General features: G+C 32.8%; 1 protein-coding gene across 1 annotated transcript in view; it reads left to right on the top strand.

The window, feature by feature from the left end:
* Nucleotides 1-20,411, top strand: part of Trmt61 (tRNA methyltransferase 61) — a 47,402-nt gene extending 26,991 nt beyond the window's left edge. The window contains exons 6-7 of the mRNA XM_013310447.1: nt 19,923-20,052; nt 20,300-20,411. Of these exons, the coding sequence (XP_013165901.1) occupies nt 19,923-20,052; nt 20,300-20,379 (210 nt within the window). The 3' untranslated portion in view covers nt 20,380-20,411. The remainder of the gene's footprint in view (nt 1-19,922; nt 20,053-20,299) is intronic.
* Nucleotides 20,412-21,825: the final 1,414 nt, after the last annotated feature.

The raw sequence follows: 21,825 nt of genomic DNA, 5'->3' as shown, positions 1-21,825 counted from the left end.
GTAACTTGTATATGAATCAAAATTGTATAATAAATTTCATATTTCGTAATAAATAAAGACCGCTTCATGCATAATATCTTTGTCAAAGTTTTGAAAGCTTGTTTATCTAAAATATTCCTTATTATTATTGACTTTAAAGATTATTCTTGTATAACATGATGTAACAGTATCAGAGACGTATCGGTCTCCGTTCAGAAACATCACGCCCGCCGTTTGTCGCGCGCGGTCACGTTTCGCGGTCGGTAGCGAAATGTATAGTGTTGTGCCAACATCGATCATGATCAATCGATTATATCGATATAACATCGAATGCCTGACTCAAGATGACAGTAAAACATTTTGGGAATAAAAATGTCAGCTTAAAAAAATTATAACAGAAAAAAAAAACAATATGCATTATAACTTATAATGGCGTCTTATATACTGATAAGAATTTTTTCCCTATTCTTAATTTTTCTTTGATAAATATACTATAATAGAATATACACCACAGGTAAATTAGTTTTGTCGATGTTTTCCTTGACCATAAGAACATCTCATTAATGTATTTAAAAAGTTGAAAGTCGAAAAACATATTAGTTAATTAATACACATTTGTAGGTTAATTTAGTTTTTCTATCGATAATTTAAAGCCTACAACACTATTAGCCAACAAAATCCGTGGGAAAATCAGAAAATCTTTTTAAAATGTAGCTAAAAGCGAAGCACTTTTGCTCTAACACTCATAAATTAGCTACATTAGATTACAGTCTGCATTATTCTATCCCTTATAAGAAGAAACACCAATTTCGGGCAAAACTATGGTCTAAGGATACGGGAGATATATGCCCCGTGATAAAATATTTTCGGTTAAAAATTAAGAGAGTTGGATAAAGTTAATTAAGTGGGAAAATACTCGTTCTTAATTAAAAAGCAAAGGCCTTTTTGATACTATTTAACTCGCAACTCGTTCGTTTAATAATTAACTGGTTATATTGAAGCAGTTGTAATTATAAAACTTGTGTCATGATCAATTTAATGCAATATAATTTAATCGATTTTAATCATTAGAAAAGCGTCTAAGAACTGTCGCCTGTTTGTTCGCTTTCAAACTGTCTAAGTCAACATCGTCTGTATTAACACAGTTTGAACTATATCTTTGATGACACAAACAAGAAACTATCTTTCAAGAATTAAACATTTAGTTCTAGAATTTACAGTCTTATTAAACCCTTTGAATTTTAATTTTGAGTTTTAATTTCTTTCGCCATATTTACTAACCATATTCAATCTTCTAGCCTTGAATTTCCACTGTCATTTTACAGGCTATTATCTTGCCTACGTCATAAAAAACGTCTAGTATACGATTATGATAATGCCTGGTCTTTACATTGTCGTATCTTGTCTTACCGCCGAATAAGGTCGGGGGGTCCATATGATCGGCGGTCACCACTGTCACGGTTATGGTCTGTGCCTTTGTACCCGCTTACTCTATGACGCATTGTTTCAAATACGTTAATATTTGACTTTCATTTTCGTTATATCTTCATCCCACCAAGAAATAGCTTATAGTTTGTAAAATCTTACTTCTTACTAAATGCGAATGTTTAGATGGATGTTTGTTTGAAGGTATCTCCAGAATGGCTGCATGGATCTTGCTGAAATTCGGCATACATATAGAACATAGTCTGGAAGAACACATTGGCTACTAAGTACGTTTTCTTTTTAAATACCGCGCGGACGGAGTTGCGGGCAACCGCTATTACTAGTGTTCTTCCCGACTATGTTAATATCCATGCATCCGCTCTGATAACTTCTAACATCCATTCATCCATGAAAAATTCGCATTTATAATATTAGTAAGATTAAAAGTAAAGATGCAAATTAAATAGATAAAGAAAAACACTAAATACGTGACAACATCAATAAAGAATGCTAAATAGATTCAATATACTGCAGTTATGTAAATTGAGAGTGACATAAATTTATTGCATTAATTTATAATTCTAAATTACAAATGCATTTATACATTTATATTATGAAATGAAAAGATTTATTTCTTTATAATGCATAGTATTTTAAACTACTTTTAGTAACAGATGTAATTTGTGGCCGAAAAAAAGGAAAGAAACACTTTTCTATTTCATTATGAGTCTCATGTATCCTAAACTTCACTATATTGATGAGATATTTTTATCTACGCTTGAGATTTTCCTGTCGAAACTTGTATAAAAAACATTTCTCATCTCTTTCATTCTATTTAAATAAAAAAAGACATAAGTTTTTATCAGTTAAGAGCATCAGTGACGCAAGGGTTAAGCACTTGACTTGTAATCTGCAGGTCTTGGGTTTGAATCCCGCTATGAACCACTGTGTATTTCGATTTACATATGTACATTTATCTGACGTTCTTATGACAAAGGAAAACATCGTGATGCAACCTGCATATGTCTGCGAAGAAATTTAAAAGATATGTGTGAAGTCACTCCGTACTGCCGGCGTAGTTAACTGTGGCCTAGTCACGCTTACTTAGGGTAGGCTCCGAGCCGCTCAGTAGGGATGTGTACTGTTATAATTACAATGAAAACACTGTATAAAATATCACAATTCTCTTGTTTGCATATTGTAGGCTTGTTAATCATCTATCATTCCATAAATGGTATCATTGTCGATGTCATGGCCTCAAACTAGTTGGCACTAAACGTAGCCCTAACAAGCCTAGCTGTTCACTAAACTTGTTTATAATCTTACAATTCAAGGACAATAACAATTATTGTTATTTGACGTATTCATATTATTTGTGGTAGATTATTAACCCAAGTAACAATATTTTATAAAAATATTAAATACAAAATTAATCATTAGTCACCAAATTCCTTCCCAATTCCTACCGTGAGTTTCTAAGACCAAAATCACAGTTTAAAATGTATTGTCATCTTTGTTTTTGTCAAAGATAATGACAGGGATGACAATATGTTTTATAACTTGATTTTGGTGTCAGAATACGGTAAGTAATGGTTAAGTTTTATTAAATCAGTTGACTCTATTCTAATTACGATTATTTTTTGTTCGTTTTATTTGTCAGCTATTTTGCAATATTGCAACCAGCCAATCATTATAAATTAACCATAGATTAAAAAAGAATAGACACAATCGGTATTCACAAGACAACCAATCGCCAATCGCAACAAAGAAAACCAGGGCAGTGTAACACCATCCGCCATATTGTTCTGAAAGTGACGCAACATTTAGCCGCCATTTTGTTAACAAAAGATGCGCCTGTACCGTGAAATCGCTCATTACTGATGTAACGTACAAATATATTGTCAGTAAAAATACTCATTTACAGTTCAGAAATTGCTCAGAAACATCTGACAGGCTATAAATTGGATAGACAAACTTTTGTTAAAGGTATAAAGGTACAAAATACAACAACAAACATTTTTATAAAACCAAGCAATCATAAAGTACAGAAAGGTAAACGTTAAATGGCATGTAGTCTGGATAGGAAGAACTAAGCTTTATTAGATAATGATGCATTTATAACCAAAATTAGAAGATCGAACAAAATCAATGCGCGAACTCTCTCACGGCGAAGAGCCCATGATGGGCACGGACCTACTTCGTACCTAGATCTGACAACGCTTGATTAAGCTCTAATTTAATATAAACAATCGAAAATTTTAAAAATTACTGGATATTTATTAATATCCCGTAACGAGTGCTGGGTATCGCTAGCGCACTTTCCCCCAATTCCGTTTACTTTTCTCAGATAGCATCTGTTAGCTGTAAGTTGTAAAGGCCCGTGTCGCGAACATCTCGTTCGACCTTTGCAACACCATCGGCGAATGTACATCGGACTGAGATACTATTTTACCGTTGCACAAGCGATCTATAAATTCGCCGCTTGACAAAATAATAGGGTAGTCGATACTTCGACGCTATTAACGCCCGGAAAGATATATTGACTCTACTCTCTTCAATCAGATACCTTAATACAGGCCTCTGTAATGGAAACCTTTACGAGATTAAGAGATAAATTCCATGCGAAATTATATCGAACGATTTCACATTTCGTATCTTCGATATTTAAATACATTTGGTATGTATTCCCAGTAACTGCTGTGACGCTTCTTAATAAATATTCTTGTCTCTGTTTAATGCAAAGAGAATGAAGGAGATGAAAATATATATAAACGCAAATGAAAAGGCAATGGAGTTCTGAAATAGAAATGAACATGTCGGAAAGCTATTTGTTAACTATTTTACGGCTTTTATTAGTTGTAATAAGCTGGTTTATTGAAAATGAGGCATATATCTTTAAGGCCATTTAAAATATCGATGACTTTAACGTTTTAAATGAGATATGCTTTATATTTGTACTCCGAGAACGATTATTTTATTCTATAGTTTACTGTTACGTATTGTTGTTTGATTACTTATGTAATTACGGTAAAATAAATATAGGACTAGGAATAATACAAATAGAAATTCCGATAATATAAGTTGAAGTAAACGAAAATTATAGTGAAGAGTTAGGCACTAAATGAGGAAAGTAAACGAGCTAGGAATGTTAATAAGAAGTATGTTTAACCAAAAATATATGTAACTAATTTACTATTATATAAATATCATTGTCCTAAAGAACGAATATATTACAGTATTTATGTATTCATGAAACATAAAGTCAAACTTTCAATTACTATTTACTATCCTAAAGTGAACGAAGGCAATGTTCTAACATAGTATCTAACTTTATGGAGTCTACTTATTTACATAGTTTAACTTGTACATAAGCACGGACAAAATACGAGTGTGTGGCAGAATGTGGACAACGACGACACACGCTACATACTAAGGTGACCATGCGATTGAAATAAAATAGGATTTTTTTGTTTTTGTTCAAATATATCAGTACAATATGTAAACTAAAAAGTCATCAATGATTAATAAATTACTCTTGTTATGTTCTCTCTTCTTCCTTTACAAGAATGAGTAGCTAGTTTAACGGTCAGATGGTATAGTTATGTATATGCTTATTTTATCATTATAGACAAAAGAAAAGTTACCGATGCCTTTGTATATATGAAATAAAAATAATGAAAATGTGAAAAGTATATTACGTACAGAGAAATATCCTCGTGTAATTAAAAATATTGTCAACCTACTAAGATCTGAATCTAATGTGTAGACATTCGAAGCTTTCACGTTAAGTTCCGTTCACATAATGAGATCAGTCTGTGGTGCAATACCGACACCTTGTAGGAATATTTTGCAAATAGAAGAACGTGATAAACAAATATTCATAAACTATCTGTCGCCCGCGACTTCATCCGCGATGAATATAAAAATAACTTAATTAGTAGCCTATATGTTCTTCTAGACTCTATTTTATATCTGCACCAAATTTCAACGTGATTCGTTCAGCTGTTCTGGTGATACCTTCAAATAAACTTCCATCCATCCATATAAACATTCGCATTTTGTAAGCAAAAGTAAATAGTAACAGTAAATTATATTATTTTTGATTGAATCGTAGCTTTCAAAATACTCTATATCTGACCGTATATTTAATAAATTCCAGCTTGATACTTTCACGCGTTTTTGAGAAAAAGGATCTTGACAGACAGACGGACCGACAACAAAGTGATCCTATAAGGATTCCGTTTTTTCTTATGAGGTACGGAACCCTAAAAATGATAACCAACCGGAGCTATTTCATTATTTCAACATACAAGGTCTATCATTTTCACACATTTGCCTTTTTTAGCCAAGGTATGGAGGTCATAAGGGAGATTTATATTTAACCAAAAAAATGACCAATGGTACTGTAAGTCCACTGAATGCATCATCATTACCCTGTCTAATCCTACTTAACATGGAGTGTACCAGAACTTCGTCTACCAGGTTGATTTGTCATTCAATTTTCTAATAATAATTAATAATAATTTCCTAAATCTTGTTAGTATATTCTATTTGTCCACAATTAGAACTATTCATTGTATGAAACCGGTTAATTATCATTTAAATAATCAAGCGTGTATTGTTACGTTTATTGCAACATTCCAAAAATATATTGTTATCTGGCAACACCTGGCTGAACTAGTATGTGTGAAATATTCCTTGTAGTTCAATTTGTACAAAATGAGCACAAAGTTTATGTGCTCAAATTAAAAGAATTTACTTTGAATGTAAAATATTATGTAACACAGTAAAAATTTAAAACTCATGAATATTTTTAATAGTATTATCAATATTTTTAATATTTTTATTAGTATTTTAACTTTTTTTTAGCTTGATGGTAATTTTTAGGATTCCGTACCTCATAGGAAAAAAACGGAACCCTTATAGGATCACTTTGTTGTCGGTCCGTCTGTCTGTCAAGACCCTTTTTCTCAAAAACGCAAGTGAATCTTATGAATGTTTAGATGGATGGATGTTTGTCACAATCTCCAGAACAGCTGAACGGAACTCGCTGAAATTTGGCAAAGAGAACATAGCCTGGATGAGTACATAGGCTACTTTGTTTTTTTTTTAATTTCGCGCGGACGGATTAACAGACTACCGCTAGAAACATAAATGAAAAGATTGATAGATCGACACACAAGATGCCTAGTCTAAAATATAGACAAAATACAATATTATTGATAGCACAGTTCGTGCATTGCATACGCTAGTGTTTATTTATGTGAGCTCTTTGACTCAATTTAGTAATCTGATTTACTGAGCACAACTTTGAAATATTACTTGATGCGATGCCCCTTGCGCAAAACTCCGTGAAGATATCCATTATTCGGTGAAGGGTTATTTTATAATAAATCTTTAATTGTGCACGATACGATAGGCAATGTTTACTGTTGCAAGAAACTCATCATTTCGCAATACGTTAACATTGTTTTCTTACTCTACAATATTATAAATGCAAATATTTACATTGTTGGATGGATGTTTGTCTTGACGAATCTCCAGAACGGCAGCTTGGATTACGCATAAGTTTGGTATAGATGTAGAACATAGCCTGGAAGAACATATAGGCTACTTATTAAGCTTTTTTTTTAATTCCGTACGGAAGAAGTCGCGGTCGACCGCTAGTTATTTGGTAAGACATGCTAACACGATCGGTTCTATTGTTACCAGTGAAACGTACATACTTTACTTGGATATATTAGGGTGGGTTTCCATTGTAACCATTCCTAACATTCTCTATAAAAGATATAAATCTGAATTAGTTATTATTATAGTTATTAATTAGCCTTATAAAGTTTAGCGACGTCTATCGGAGTCTGTGATGGATAAATTAACAGTTTTCGAAATAATTTTATTGTAAAAGTCTTCCTGCACTTGCAAGTTGTTCAACATTCATACTGTTTACATCTGGCAAAGGCTCGAATATCAACACCGGTACAATAGTGAGAGAGGACAAGCGGACAACAAAACGGACTCATAATTCACTGTAGCACGCGACATCGCTAGACGTCGGACCAGAATTCGGTACGAATACTCATTTGCGGTACGGATTTACGACGCGAAGACGACTGCGCTACGGTGACCATGTCCATTTGGCGCAAGCGGACAAAAATATTCTTTAACGTCTTGTAGGAAAATGACTTACTAAGAATATTTCATTTAATTTATCATTTAAACTTTATAGCTAAGAAAAAAATATTAAATGACAATCCTAAACCAAAGCTGAACACAGCAATCCAAGTCAAAGTGACTCTATAATTATAAATAATTAAAATTTTAATACTTTTTTGCAAAGTTGACCTTAACAATTGCTGCTTTTTATAGAATAAGCAAAATACTCTTGTACTGTATAGACAGTTATTGATTTATATTGGTAACCCTAACGTGGATTTAGTCGTCAGTCGCATGTAGCATAGGGCTGGGCCATAAATTAGCGCGCTCCGTTCCCACGAGCGGCTGCTATCTAGATGCGCGACCGCTTCGCCCGGCACCGAACTCAGACACCTTTAGTTTTCGCGACTCGTTTATTTCAATCACATGACGTTTTGTTGACTTTTGTTAGCTGTCGCGAATGTGGCAACCCTAACGAGCCTTTGTGTATTTAATATTTGACAAGTAATTATTTTAAAATAATTTAAAATACTTTTATTTACGTATAAAATTCAAAACAGGTCAGGGATGATTAGCGTACGGGTTGACTATCTTTTGTCACATTTTCTAGACGTTTGTACTAATAATTTGATTTATTTCATGTAATGGCAGTTAACAAATTTTATTCACACTGTCACTATTTCAAGAAATATATTAGTTTATTCTGCAAATAGATTTAATCATTAAGTTGCAAGATAAGATTTATAACTACAATTATATGACGACATCTGATAGTGTTAATAGTTACTTATTAACATGAATATTTTACACCAGCCTCGGGGTACAGATGCGATTGGATACTACTGCGTGGTGTGTCGCCCCGGGCTCCCTCGCTAATGTCTCAATTCCGTATATTGATTAAAAACAGCTGAATATCTGATAAATTATAACATTAGTATGTAAAGTAAAATTTATAACTAGCTGTCGCCCGTGACTCTTTCTGCGAGGAATTAAAAAAATTAGTAGCCTATGTATTCTTCCAAACTATGTTCTACTTCTATGCCAAATTTCATTGAGATCCGTTCAGCCGTTCTGGTGATACCTTCAAACAAACATCCATCCATCCATCTTATCATTTACATTTATAATATTAGGTAAGATTAGTAAAATTCCTTATATGTTAGCTAAAACTTCCTTGATGTAAGCTATGATCGAAAAAAACCTTTCCTCTGATTAGGGCCGGATTTGGCATTTCAGACGACCTGGGCGAAATTTTTGCGTCGCCCCCATTTTTTGCTGTCGGGGGATTTATGTGAGTCTGGTGCACGCACCAGCACATCATGATGTGCCCTTTTATTCCCGGCGCCCTGGGCGATCGCTTCACCTCGCCGTACCCTAACGTAGCTACTGTCTCTACTATTTTAATTATAACTATACAACAAAGTTAAGTTCAAGCATATTGCATACAACTATACAATGCAATAAGCATATGCTTACTCTAAACAGTAGTTATTCGAGCAATTAGCCGCAGAATTAACTGACAATTTTGCTTCTATTGTCTGAATTATACAAACCAAATATACAATAATATAATTTATATGCGTTCAACATAATCAATTCGTCTAATATATTCAAACATTTGTAACTCGGTTAGTACTTTAGTATCTGACTCATTGGTCGCTTGAGTATAGGAACAATGTGATTGTAGGACATTATATACCAATTATACTATTATTTATATCCTTGTAAAGCAATCGTCACCCGCGGCTACATAGCCCTTTCTTACAGTAGTATATAGGTTGTTTTGTTTGACACGTTCAATGCCAGGTATAAAGGTGTTCAAGCGAATCAGTAGCAGTGAAACGGTTAATGTATTTACTCGTAGTTTACTTGACAATTTATCATATAATCATGTTAAATTAGCTGTAGATACAATTACCATAGAAAATGTAGTTCTACATGTTGGGACATATCTATATTTTAAGTACGACTAGCTGTTGCACGTAACGGTGTCTACGCGTAATTAAAATGTATGTACTACTCCTCCATACATCTCTATCAGCCGTCATATCCGAATCTATCACCTTCGTACGCATATCCTCTTTTACACAGTCATTCCATACTTTTTTGGTGTTCCTCTACCTTTGTAGCCATCCACATTCAATCTCATTATCTTTTTGTTTTTTTTTACTCCACAATTTGTCGATCACTGGCTCTAATTTCAAACTTCCTCTAATATACACATTCTTAACTTTATCCTTTCTTGTCGCACCACACATCCATCTTAGCAAACGCATTTCAGCTACATGCAATCTTAACTGAATACCTTATCAAACCAATGTCAACAATTAATTTATTTTTTGCAGCGAACATTTCAAGGGACCTTCAAACTAAACAATAGATATTACCTTGACCGTATTAATTTTAATTAATTGAATAAACATGATTAAGCACTACATCCGTAATTGTGATCGATCGGGACATAGCACAATAGAATGGCACGTGGGCAGTCGCCGGACGCTCTCAGCTTAATATAATCCAATCACGAACAAGAACGAAAGCTAGACGTTGACAACTTTGTTACGATAAACTGGTAATTATTATATCCGTAGGAGGAGTCCTATTCATTAGGTCTTATATCTTATCTATTAGCCAATATAGTCAAGTCATGAATATGGCTATCACAATACTAACACAACTGTCTATCATAGGAATATCCTGCGTTGACAAGGGAATTAAGAGATACCTAAATGATTAAACTTGTCAAAAGATAATTTAATTAATTGAAATTATTAAAAAAAAAACTAGCTGTCGCCCGCAACTATGTCCGCGTGGAATTAAAAAATAACTTAATTAGTAGCATATATGTTCTTCCAGAATATGTTCTATATGTATGCCAAATTTCATCGGGATCCGTTGAGCCATTCCGGAGATATCTACAAACAAACATCCATCCAAACATTCGCATTTATAATATTAGTAAGAAGTAAGATATGTACATCCTTTACAGACGTGTTAAATGAACGTATGTAATTCTCTTTACCTATTACTTTTAACAACGACCAACGAAAACTACGACCTGACAGAAGATAAGCATAAACTTAAAGTATTGGGATGTAGATTCGTCTGATGCAGATGTAGAACCGTTCAGTTTAACAATATCTCAAATAAACAGCACTTGATTAGACTTTACGATGGTTAAAGGATTGACGGGACATTCGAGTTGTATAATTAATTTAAATTTATTAGTTAAACTGTCGTTCATTAGTTAGCAATGGATTATTAATGACTTACAATTACAACAATTGTTTGTTGATTAATTTGACAAACATTTGTAGAGTCAATATTACAATTAATCTATGTCCTGTTACCTAAAATATAAATTGTTAATCGTCATCAACCTACCCTTGTCCCTTCGGAGGTCGGCAGAGTATGCTACTCCATACATCTCTATCAGTCGTCATATTTAAATCCACCACCTTCTTACGCGTATCCTCTTTCACACAATCCATCTATGCTTTCTTCGGTATTTTCGTCTTTCTCTACCTTTGTAGCCATCCACATTCAATCTCATTACTTTTATCAAAATGTTAATCATAATTTATTTAGTAAAAATGTCCTTTACATGCGATGGGATAAAGTCTAAATAAAAGTCCTAGTGTAGTTTTCTGAACAGGGCAAATAGTCAGTGACGTAGTTTGTCCTTTTGGGTACTCCGAGGATCTTGCTCGCATTTTATCTTTTCCTGTTACACGTTTCACTACTTCAAGTCTGCAGTAATATTTACTTAACAATAAAAATAGCGTTGCTTTGACCACCAAATTATTAAGGAAAGTTACATTCCATCATGCTAATATTATAAATGCGAATATTTAGATGGATGTATGGAGGAATGGATGTTTGTTTGAACATATCTCCGGAACGGCTTAACGGATTTTGACGAAATTCGGCACGCATGTAGAAAATAGTCTGGAAGAACACAAAGGCTACTTGTCGAGGAGTCGCGGGTGACAGCTACTTTAATCAAAACAAACTGCGAGTGTAGCGACTCGGCGAAACTAGTCTAAATGTTTTAATTATTAAGCAAAGCTAAAAGGTAACACGTAAGCATCTCACAAGCTCATAGGTAGCTTGTGACCCAAAATCCGCAGTCGGTTCGTGACCCGCCGCGACCCCGATACACTACCCGTTCCATTCCAAGCTATTGTCTCTGCTATACATTTTATATAAGCCGATATATTTAACACGTTCTATGCTACAAGATTTAAATGAACTCAGCAAGTCGGCACCGAATGGGTTAACATGGTATTATACTAATGATAAAATTGCTATAAAAATATATATATATATATAAAATCGATGTTTATATGTTTGTTCCCACAGAACAACGATCGTGACGCCCTAGCACGTTAGGAATACACTTCAATACTCTGTGGTTTTTACCCATGCGCTTTTGAATCACTAGAATTTTTTTGATAAAGATATCTTTGTCCCTATCTTCGTCAAAGGAAATGAGAGTGATGGTAATATAATAAAATTGTTTCAATGAAAGTGTACAGTTACCAAAAGTTCAGTCACATAACGCTCCTAAATTGTAACAACGCGTAATATTACGAAAGTTATAATGAACGATTTCAGTGGCCATTGTCTAAGCGAATGGATTAATATTGCTTGACATTTGACCTCGATATTGAAGATACCTTATCAATACGTAGGTAGCTGTTGTGACGCAATTGTCGTAAATATAATATACCATTTACATAAATAAAATGTATGTATATATACATAGATCTATCTTTTAAATGGCTATAAAGTAAATAAGGAATCTGGTGATATACTTTTGTAAAGTCATTTGTAGTAGAAATAATGTATGGATAGTTAATTTTACTAATATTATAAATGCAAATGTTTAAATGGATGGGATTTGTTAGAAGGTATCTCCAGAACTGTTGCATAAATTTCGCTGGAATTTAGCATAGAACAGTCTGGAAGAAAACATAGACTATTAATTAACTTTTTTTATTATTCCGCGCGGACGGAGCCGCGGACGATAGCTAATACTAAATATGGAGAAATCATGGTAGGGATTGGGCTAAGTAAACGAGAATGGATTGTATGAAAAATGGCATTAGCCAGAAAGAAAGAAATATGAAGATGAAGGATAATATAACGATTTTGTAAACGAAAACACGATTAGAAACATTAGTAACTAAGTTTTGTTAAATATTAGATGTTATGTTTGTATACTTAAATGCCCGTTTGAATACTTAAATTCTGGTATTTATTTTCAGTATTTCGTAAACACAATTAAAACAATCACCGATCTACGCACGAAACATTAACTTCCTTTCAACGGACACGTACCGACGTAGCGATGATAAAGATATATATTAATGATTGACGTGTACATTTTAATGAAAGTTATATATAGAAAATGCTTTCATTATTTCGTTAAACTCACGTCGACTGTCAGTCGGAGTACAACGGGGCGTTTTGCCGCGGGCACAGATAACGTCATAATATCGATTTTATCTTATCGATCGTGTTCTCACTCGGTCGATAATTCGATAGCTTGTTCTAGTCCTGTGTTATGCTAGTTTCATACGTGGGTGGAACTGTAAGGCAGAGTAGTAGACAATGCAGTACTAATGTTTAGCACACAACGCTGACAAAGAAATGTCCCCTAGACAAAATAAGATTCGATATTGGCAATAACAAATCGTCTCATCTAGAGTCACTTCTATACTTTTGTCTATCTACGTCTACGTCTGTATTTCTATACAGATGTCACTTGGTTGTCCCGTTTTTATTGCATACTAGCTGTCGCCAGCTACTCTGTCAGCGCGGAATTAAGAAAACACATAATATGTGCCTATGTGTTCTTCCAGACTATGTTCTGTATGTATGTCAAATTTCATCGAGATCCGATCAGCTGTTTTGGAGATACCTTCAAACAAACATCCATCTAAACATTCGCATTTATAATATGAGTAAGATGAAGCTATCTACTAGCGATAAAGTTACATTATCCTAGCTTCGTTAAATAGCATGTTTGCGTTCAAACAATAGTATCACTGCTTTGTCTACTGCAGGGTTACAAAAAGGAATTCACTTCAAGGGAATTCCACAACTTTAAAAATGTATAGAACTGACATTAACTTTAGATAGTGACTATCGCTCGACAATTTCGTACATTTTTGAAGTTATAGAATCGCTTCGTAGCAAATGCACTTTGTCTAACCCTCCTGATCTGCTTCACAGTTTTGGTTTCGTGTGTACCTAGCCTTAAAGCGCGGGCTATTGTCGTAGACGTTAGGCGCCGTGTTGGGTCCGATTACCAGCCGACGTAGATTCGTCGCTCGTGTTACGTGTAGCCTGTTATTAAAATGTAATGCAGACACGTAATGGTTAAATTATTTTGTACAATATAATTTTAAACTAAAATCAAGTACAACAAAATGTTTAAAAGTAATCAATGCCGACACCGGACAAAATAACCGGGATGATGTGTTTTAATTCTAAAGGTTCCAGGATGAAATTCCTATTTTATTTAACTCATTCTATGCTAAGTTGTAGTCTTATGTTACTGTGGTCACGTAGTAATTTTTCTGTATTTTTAAATCTACGTAGATTTAAAGATCGTGAACATTTTAAAGCTAATTGGACCGTATCCAAAAGAGATATTTTAAATTTCATTTTAAACTACAAAAATCATTTAAAATGGTTAATAAAAAGATCGTAAAATAACAAAAGTCAGGTCTATCCTTTTATTTCTTTCTATAGCAGATTTATTTTTTCTTTTACAACAAAAAAATTATTTCCTGATTTCTATGAATTACTGTTCGCATTCGTGATCGCACGGTCAAGGAAACAAATTAATACACTTTTCACGCTGGATTTTATTAGAAGATTCGTTTTTGTATTGGCTTGGCTTTTGTAGTGTTCGCGTATTGAGCGGTCGACATCGCGACTGATGAACCAAGTCGGGTCACGACATCGCTCCCGAATGTTGCCCACTGTTGTCGACACAGAATTTTATTTTTAGCCGACTTCAAAACGAAGAAGGTTATTTACCACTGTATTTTTGCTGTTACCAGATAATTTATTTTAAAATATGTTTCAAACTTACTTTCTAATATAATATTATTACTTCTAAGAATTAGGTAGTTCAAAGGTGGATTTTATAATTGTCTTTTGACACATAATAATTTTTTTAAATATTAGTAGATTTTTTGTAAATTTACTAATATTTCTTGTACCATTCCAACTAAGCTCTATATGCTTGTGCTAGGATATGGTTTATGACAATAGTCGAATGGCGGTATTCGAACCTCCGACCTCGTGATCGGAAATCCATACCCTTAACCATTAGGCTATTGACGCTTTTTTTATTTATTTTAACTTTTCGTAATTACAACATTAACATTCCTAATAGTTGCTGTGGTCTTATAAGACCATAACTTTTTTGTTTCACAACACAACATAATTGTAATATTTACTTACAAGTAACTGATATTTTCTTACAATACTGTATTATTTCAAGCGACAACACTTCTGTTGACAAGAGGAAAATGAATATTTCATTCAACAATCGACATTTTACGTAGAAAACAACTCACAATAACATTTACCTTACAATTGAAAGAATAACTAACAAGTATAAGGAAATAAAACTATGACGTCATCGTATACATGTGCAAATTCCTTTCGCAAATGAATTATGTGTTAACACGTGTACGCTTCTTATAGGTTATCAATTTATCTTGAATCTTATGCTAAATAATTCATCTTATATAATAAACTACGATAAAAATTTTATTTTTATTCCATCCATCCATATCAATATTTTATATATTTTTAAGGGATTCTTTTAATTAAAAAAATTCAAATATAGTTGTTAAATATTTATAACTAAAATAAAAAAAAATGAATATTCAGGTTTTATTTAAATAAAGTTTAATATACTTATTTCAATTATTAAGTTTTACTAAATTAATAAAAATAGTATGAAATTATTATTTTAAAATAAAAATTTATTAACGAATGTCGACGACAATGGACAAGCGCGTTCAACCCGACCTCCGACACGTAACATGGGGCGTCATGACCCCACAAAAAATATCACAATGCCCCGCGTGACGCTCCACGCTGACCGGACGAGTCTCAGACCTGAGAAAATGTTACGTGCAAGCATTTTCGCGGACATTGGACGCGCTCGACGAACAAACAGGCCGACTTTACAATCCTCTCAGTGATAGATTTAGAAAAAAAAAATAACAGCGTCACTAGTTCTGTAATGCCTATAAAAATATCAGTCCACATAAATTTAAAAAAAAAGTATGAAATTATGACACCATACTTTTGCATGTTTAGTATTTATTTTTGTAAGGTTTTGAACAACAAAAAAAAACAAAGTAATTTTTAATTTTCTCATTTATTAAATCAATTAAATTAAAGCAAAAAAATATGTAACTGTTACTAAATATTAATAATTAAAAAATTATAACTGTGAATAAAAAAGTTCCTAAAATTGATTCTCGTGTCTAACCAAAAGATGGCGCCACCAGTCTTTTATTCGGCGATATCATTTGTCAACGCGCGGAGTATGGGTTTTAGCGCCGAACTTTTTCTTATTAACTTTGCGCAGAGGCAATATCGTAACCAATGAGGTTAATCCGAGGTGCGATTATTGCTAGTTGAAAACTTTACCAATACCCCGCCTTGTGGTCGTGAAACACCGACCGCTATGGCAATTTTTGAACGGCCGTTAAGGCCACAATAACTGAATTGAACATAACTATTTCAAATATATACAAATTTTATGTGTTTTGTTTCTTTTGATATTCTGGATTTTAAAAAATTGGATCGATGTGCGATCCAATTTTTATTTAAAAAACTAGTATTTAAAACCATCAAACGATTAAAAATACTAAAAACTCGCAATGGTTTCCCGTTTAAGTAAATTAAATACATAACATGTGATTATCAAGTTATAAGCCGAATAATTCATATTAATAGTCATTAAAATTATGGCAATATATCCACAGATTATGTATTGTATTAAAATCAAGTGACCGTAACAAAATCCCGGACATAACAGAAAGCCCATAGGATTATGTTAAGATTTGAACAAAGATAACATAAGTTATAGAACTGCTATTGCATTTTTATCGATTATATCTGTATTTTATTTTTTAATTAGCTTTGGATTTTTAAAAATTATTGTAGGTTTTTATTTATTACTTATTGTTATAATAAAAAAATAACCTAGTTTACATTTATTTTTCTTATGTCTATAAATTTGTTATTAATTATATAATAGTTTTTTTTATATGGCATGTCTATAACTTATATAGCTCTACGGTTGATACACATTTAATAACATAGAGTATGACATTTATCTGAGAGAAAGTGCTGGCTTATTATAGAATGGAATCGATTGTTAATCGATCGATTGGCTTCGTATAATCGTATTACTTGTTCCCGGGGGGTCCGGCCTTCGTCCACTGATTGGGATCCGTTGTCTCGCAAACAAAATTTAACTACAACCTTTTTAATGAATTACTTTATATAGATACTAGCATTTGCCCGCGACTTCGTCTACGTATGTTCTATATCTGCCCGCAAATTTTAATGAAATGTGCCTTAAGCATTTACTAATATAAAGAGGAAAGATTTTTATTTGCGTATGTAACGAATAAACTCAAAAACTACTGGATTAATTTCAAAAATTCCTTTGCCTTTAGAAAATTACATTACCACTGGTTGCAAAGACTATATTTGATGCATGTTTTTTTTTTAATTATGCTGGAAGTCACAGGCAAATGCTATTTTATAATAATATTTTAGTTTACTGATTATTGCCAAAATGATATCAATCTATCTACCCTATTTTATTATGAACATGACTGCTTTTTCATTCACAGCACATTACAATAATACGCTAACTCCCCAAGTTTCATCCTTATTCAACACTTAAACGGGTTTCAACAGATATTTAAAAAAAAAACAGACGAATTGATATTGAAGTCGGGTAAAAAGGCGATTCGTCGTGTCGAGAGAGACAGATAATGTGTTGAAAAGGTCTTTAGTTTCATCTGCAGTAAGATATACGGAATGTCAATTCGGAAGCTACGGTATTTGGATAATGGACCTTTATCACTCTTAAACGGTCCAAAAACACACACATCGCCCACAGATACTCCGACGAAATAATCTGACCCGGTAGCCATCAATAAAACTATATTCCAATAGCAATTTAGCGCCCTCCTGTAAACGTACTGTAGGTGTCTTGTTATATTTTTTCGTTTGTCATTTTCCATGTCTAAGTAGGTTTTATATATTTTCTGACAAAAGTTAACGCGATAGCAGCGCCTCTCAGATATCCTTTTCGGAGTATACAAAGACAATATATTTTGGTTTATTTCCAATCATTACGATCGGATATGTTATGCTGATGGGAATAAGCACGAACAATAATATTTTGTTCTTTTATTTATATAATCTGATGTTTCATTCGCAAACTGTTATTAAGTTGTAACAGCGAAGCTTTCCATTAAACTCTGTTAAAGTGTGCGTTATGTCTTTTGTTTTTGACAGCTGTCATCTTGTTCTTTTTTAATCGTTTTGACTGCGTCATTTCTCCGAACGTGCCAGAATGCGATTGGCGCGAAACGCAGTACGAGGAATACTTATCGATGATAATAATTTAAATGTGTAAAGTCAAAATTCCTGCATCTGAATTAGGTTTAATCGTCACACTTTACCGTGAACTACAACATTTTAGTATGTAATATGTAAGTTTTAAAAAGAACTCCACGTGCATTATTTAATTTCATTGATAAATATTTGATCTAATTTCATAAATGTCTGAGATTATTAATTAAGGATAACAAGCCGAAAATATATATACAATTCATTTTGTGAGTTTCGGATGAGAAAAATTTTATACAGCGAAAACCAAAATATCTTTTTTATTAACGAGACCGTAGCGATAATAACATATGTGCAAATGACTATAGTACCTTATCACATGTTATCCAGATCGTAACTGATTCCCGAACCTCAGCTCGTTTGTTACCCTCGCTTTGTAAGAAATAACCTCAAAGCATCGTTTCGTAGAAACTTAATTACCCGATGAGCTAACCGCCTCCTTAAGTCCCCGATTGCTATCAACTCTGAAACTGGTCTACAGGTATTTCGAGTAAGCTACGTCAGGGCCTAAAGACTTTTTGGAGTCATTAGCGGATAATGAATTAGCCAACAAACTCCTTCTAAAAGAGAAAATATAGCTAGAACTGCTTTTTATTAATTTATTGGAAATTCTATATCAGAAATAAATTATTGTTCTATGTGTGTTTATAATATTATGCGCTGATTAGCATTTTTTTTTTTTCTAAAAGAAGGCAAATGCTCGCCGAGTCCGCGGCCACTCTGCCACGCGCGGCGGGCACGGGCCAGTAATTATTTTAAGTGTCAATAAATAATAAAGTCGGTCGCCCGTCTGAGTGCTCGTCCATCTTCTTATCTCAATTCTTAATGCGCCTCTTTGCCCCGAGTTCTTTTTTTAAAATCTCGTTTTAGTTTTATTTTTCAACATGTCATCAATTGGTAAGTTAAATTCTGTGTTGACACCGTGAAGGTTTTATGTTTTAATCTGAATTTTAATGTTTTGAATCTGTCGCATTAGTAGGTTGTTAAACAGATTTATTGGGTTTATCAAGTTTATGTTCGATTGCGTTTAAAAATAATATATTGATAGAATCGTTTAACGATATGTTATAGCTGTAATTCAATTCAATGGCATATTAATGTGACTATTGTCGACTTCTCGTATTTCTTGATCGCTTCATTTTTATACCGATTTTTTTGATTTATCGATAAAGGAAAGTTACTTATTTGGGTTCTTCTGAATATGTTAATGTTGATTTTAGCAAGACAAAGATGAGTGGTAACCTGCCGCAGCCGGCCTGTCATTATTGACGTTTGGCGCCAACCGCCTTGTCATTTCATGACACCGGCGCGCAGTTACGTCTATATGTTTTGTTGTGAATTATTACCAGGAAGCAATTACGCTAAGCGTGAGTTAAAAGATTCATTTCTCCATTAGATGCTACAAGAAATGGTGAAATGGTTGAACAGTTGTGTTTTATTATTATATTAACATGCTAGAGATAGCAGAGTACTGGTATTTGCACAGTTTAAAACACACATACAGATATCTCTCTATCTGTCTTTGGGAAAACAAAGACAAAAATGAGTTTAATTGTCACAATATCACGGCAATAGTTACTTTCAATCAATAAAACAAATCTTTCGAAACCCATTTATAGAATCGGAACCTTTCGATAGAATGTTTCATAAATGAAATGATTTGTTTGTTGCAGAGTTCGGAAAGTCCAGTGGAAGAGAAGCCGAACAGTGAGAAGAGTTACACCGTGGCCACGTGGCCGACCAGCACGACCGGACACACCGGCTACCTCACAGTGGCCACGCTGCCGCCCACATTTATTAGAAGTAATTATAACATTTAATTTATCTTAAAACAGCGCCTTTTAGAAAATAATAGCAATAATGTGTAATCAGACTTTTCAGTTATAATTTTTGTATGAGAACAGATTCATTAGGCGATAAAGAAGTAAACTACTCTTGGAAAGACTTTCCTTTTTAACTATATTAGTGTAAAAAACAACTGTAAGAAGTTTTATAATACGCGGAACGCTAGTAGAATTTTACGATAGCATTATCAATTGTTTGTTTCCAGAAAAATCCTCAACAAACAATATTGAGATCCAGAAAGATTTAACAAACAGTGAACCGATGGCTGTAGACACATCATCGTGATATACAATTTATATAATAAATTTATAACATTATGAATAAAAAAATAAAATGATTAAAAAGTGCTATTTATTTCTACATTTTCCTCTAGTTTTATGCTTCAAAAAGATTGAAGAATACATATTTTTTAAATCTATTTAATTATAAATACAAATTATTACTTATTTAGCGGATTACAGAATATTAAAATGAAACACAACTATTAGATACTTTGTATATTTGAATTACAAGAAAAACTACAAACTATATTAAAATAAATACATGAAATTAGATTAATTAGTTATAATTAACCTTAAAATACAGTTCTCTATGTATTATATCTATGAGATTTAGTAGCCTCGAGTTTTCGGAAGGTTAAGGCAGTGAATTAACATCGTATATCATTTTGGCAATGCATTTTTTTATATTCTATCACAGCTAACGGCAAAAAATTTGCTTATATTTCTCTATTAAATTTATATTTTTACGTCAAAAAAAATATTCGAATATTTTGAAAAATTAAAAAAAAAACATGAAACCAAATTTTGTCAGAAAAAAATGTGACATGGCTTGAACTTCCGAAATTAATAATAAAAATTTTATTAAAAAAAATAATAAACTCATAATAATATGAATTTGAAAGCTATAAAACTAATTATGGAAATTAAATATGTGAACGAATGAATGAAAAACGATTGAACTTTTATACTATTGTTTAAGAGTTTCCATTGCTTAAACATCTACACAAAACACGATGACACGTTTTTTTTTTCAAAATGGAAATTCTAAACATGATTAGTACGTATTTCTAACATATACTTAATATATAAATCTTATATAAATAATTATTATCGTTTAGTAACTATATCTTAATAATGTCTATATATTGGATTTTTTTTTAAAGTTTAATATTATGGATATGTATGTTATTTTAGTATTGTATTTATAGTTATGACTATTGCAGTTAACTTTATAGGTATAACTATTGCAGTTAATTTAACGGATTAAACTTATTTTAAAAACTTAGATTACTAAAATTATTCGGAATTGTTGTTAAATTTAAAACGTAGTAGTTTTAAAGTGATATATAAACACGGCTAAACACTCACTTATATTCGTCCGGTGGCGAGACCGACCAGTTTCGAGCGCATCGTCAAGCCTTTCATCAGGATGAGTGGTACTGGTATTATTCCGCGGATGCGGCCCTCAGCTCACTGCGAGGCAGAAACTAATCGGTGCCGCCACCGGACGAATATACGTGAGTGTTTAGCCGTGTTTATATATCACTTTAGTATGTCTCACTAAGTTTTTAATAACGTTTTTATTGTTATTTATTTGAAAAATTACATTTTGTGTAATTAATACTCTACACTCGTTCTAATTTAAGTTTATTAATATTATAAATTTTTCAATGTATATTATTTTTATAAATTTCTTTTGGAGTTCAACTTTTATACATATATCTATGAA

The sequence above is a fragment of the Papilio xuthus genome, unplaced genomic scaffold (assembly GCF_000836235.2).
Source record: "Papilio xuthus unplaced genomic scaffold, Pxut_1.1 DF827714.1, whole genome shotgun sequence".
Taxonomy (NCBI): Eukaryota; Metazoa; Arthropoda; class Insecta; order Lepidoptera; family Papilionidae; genus Papilio; species Papilio xuthus.
This window is presented reverse-complemented; position numbering and strand designations above follow the sequence as displayed.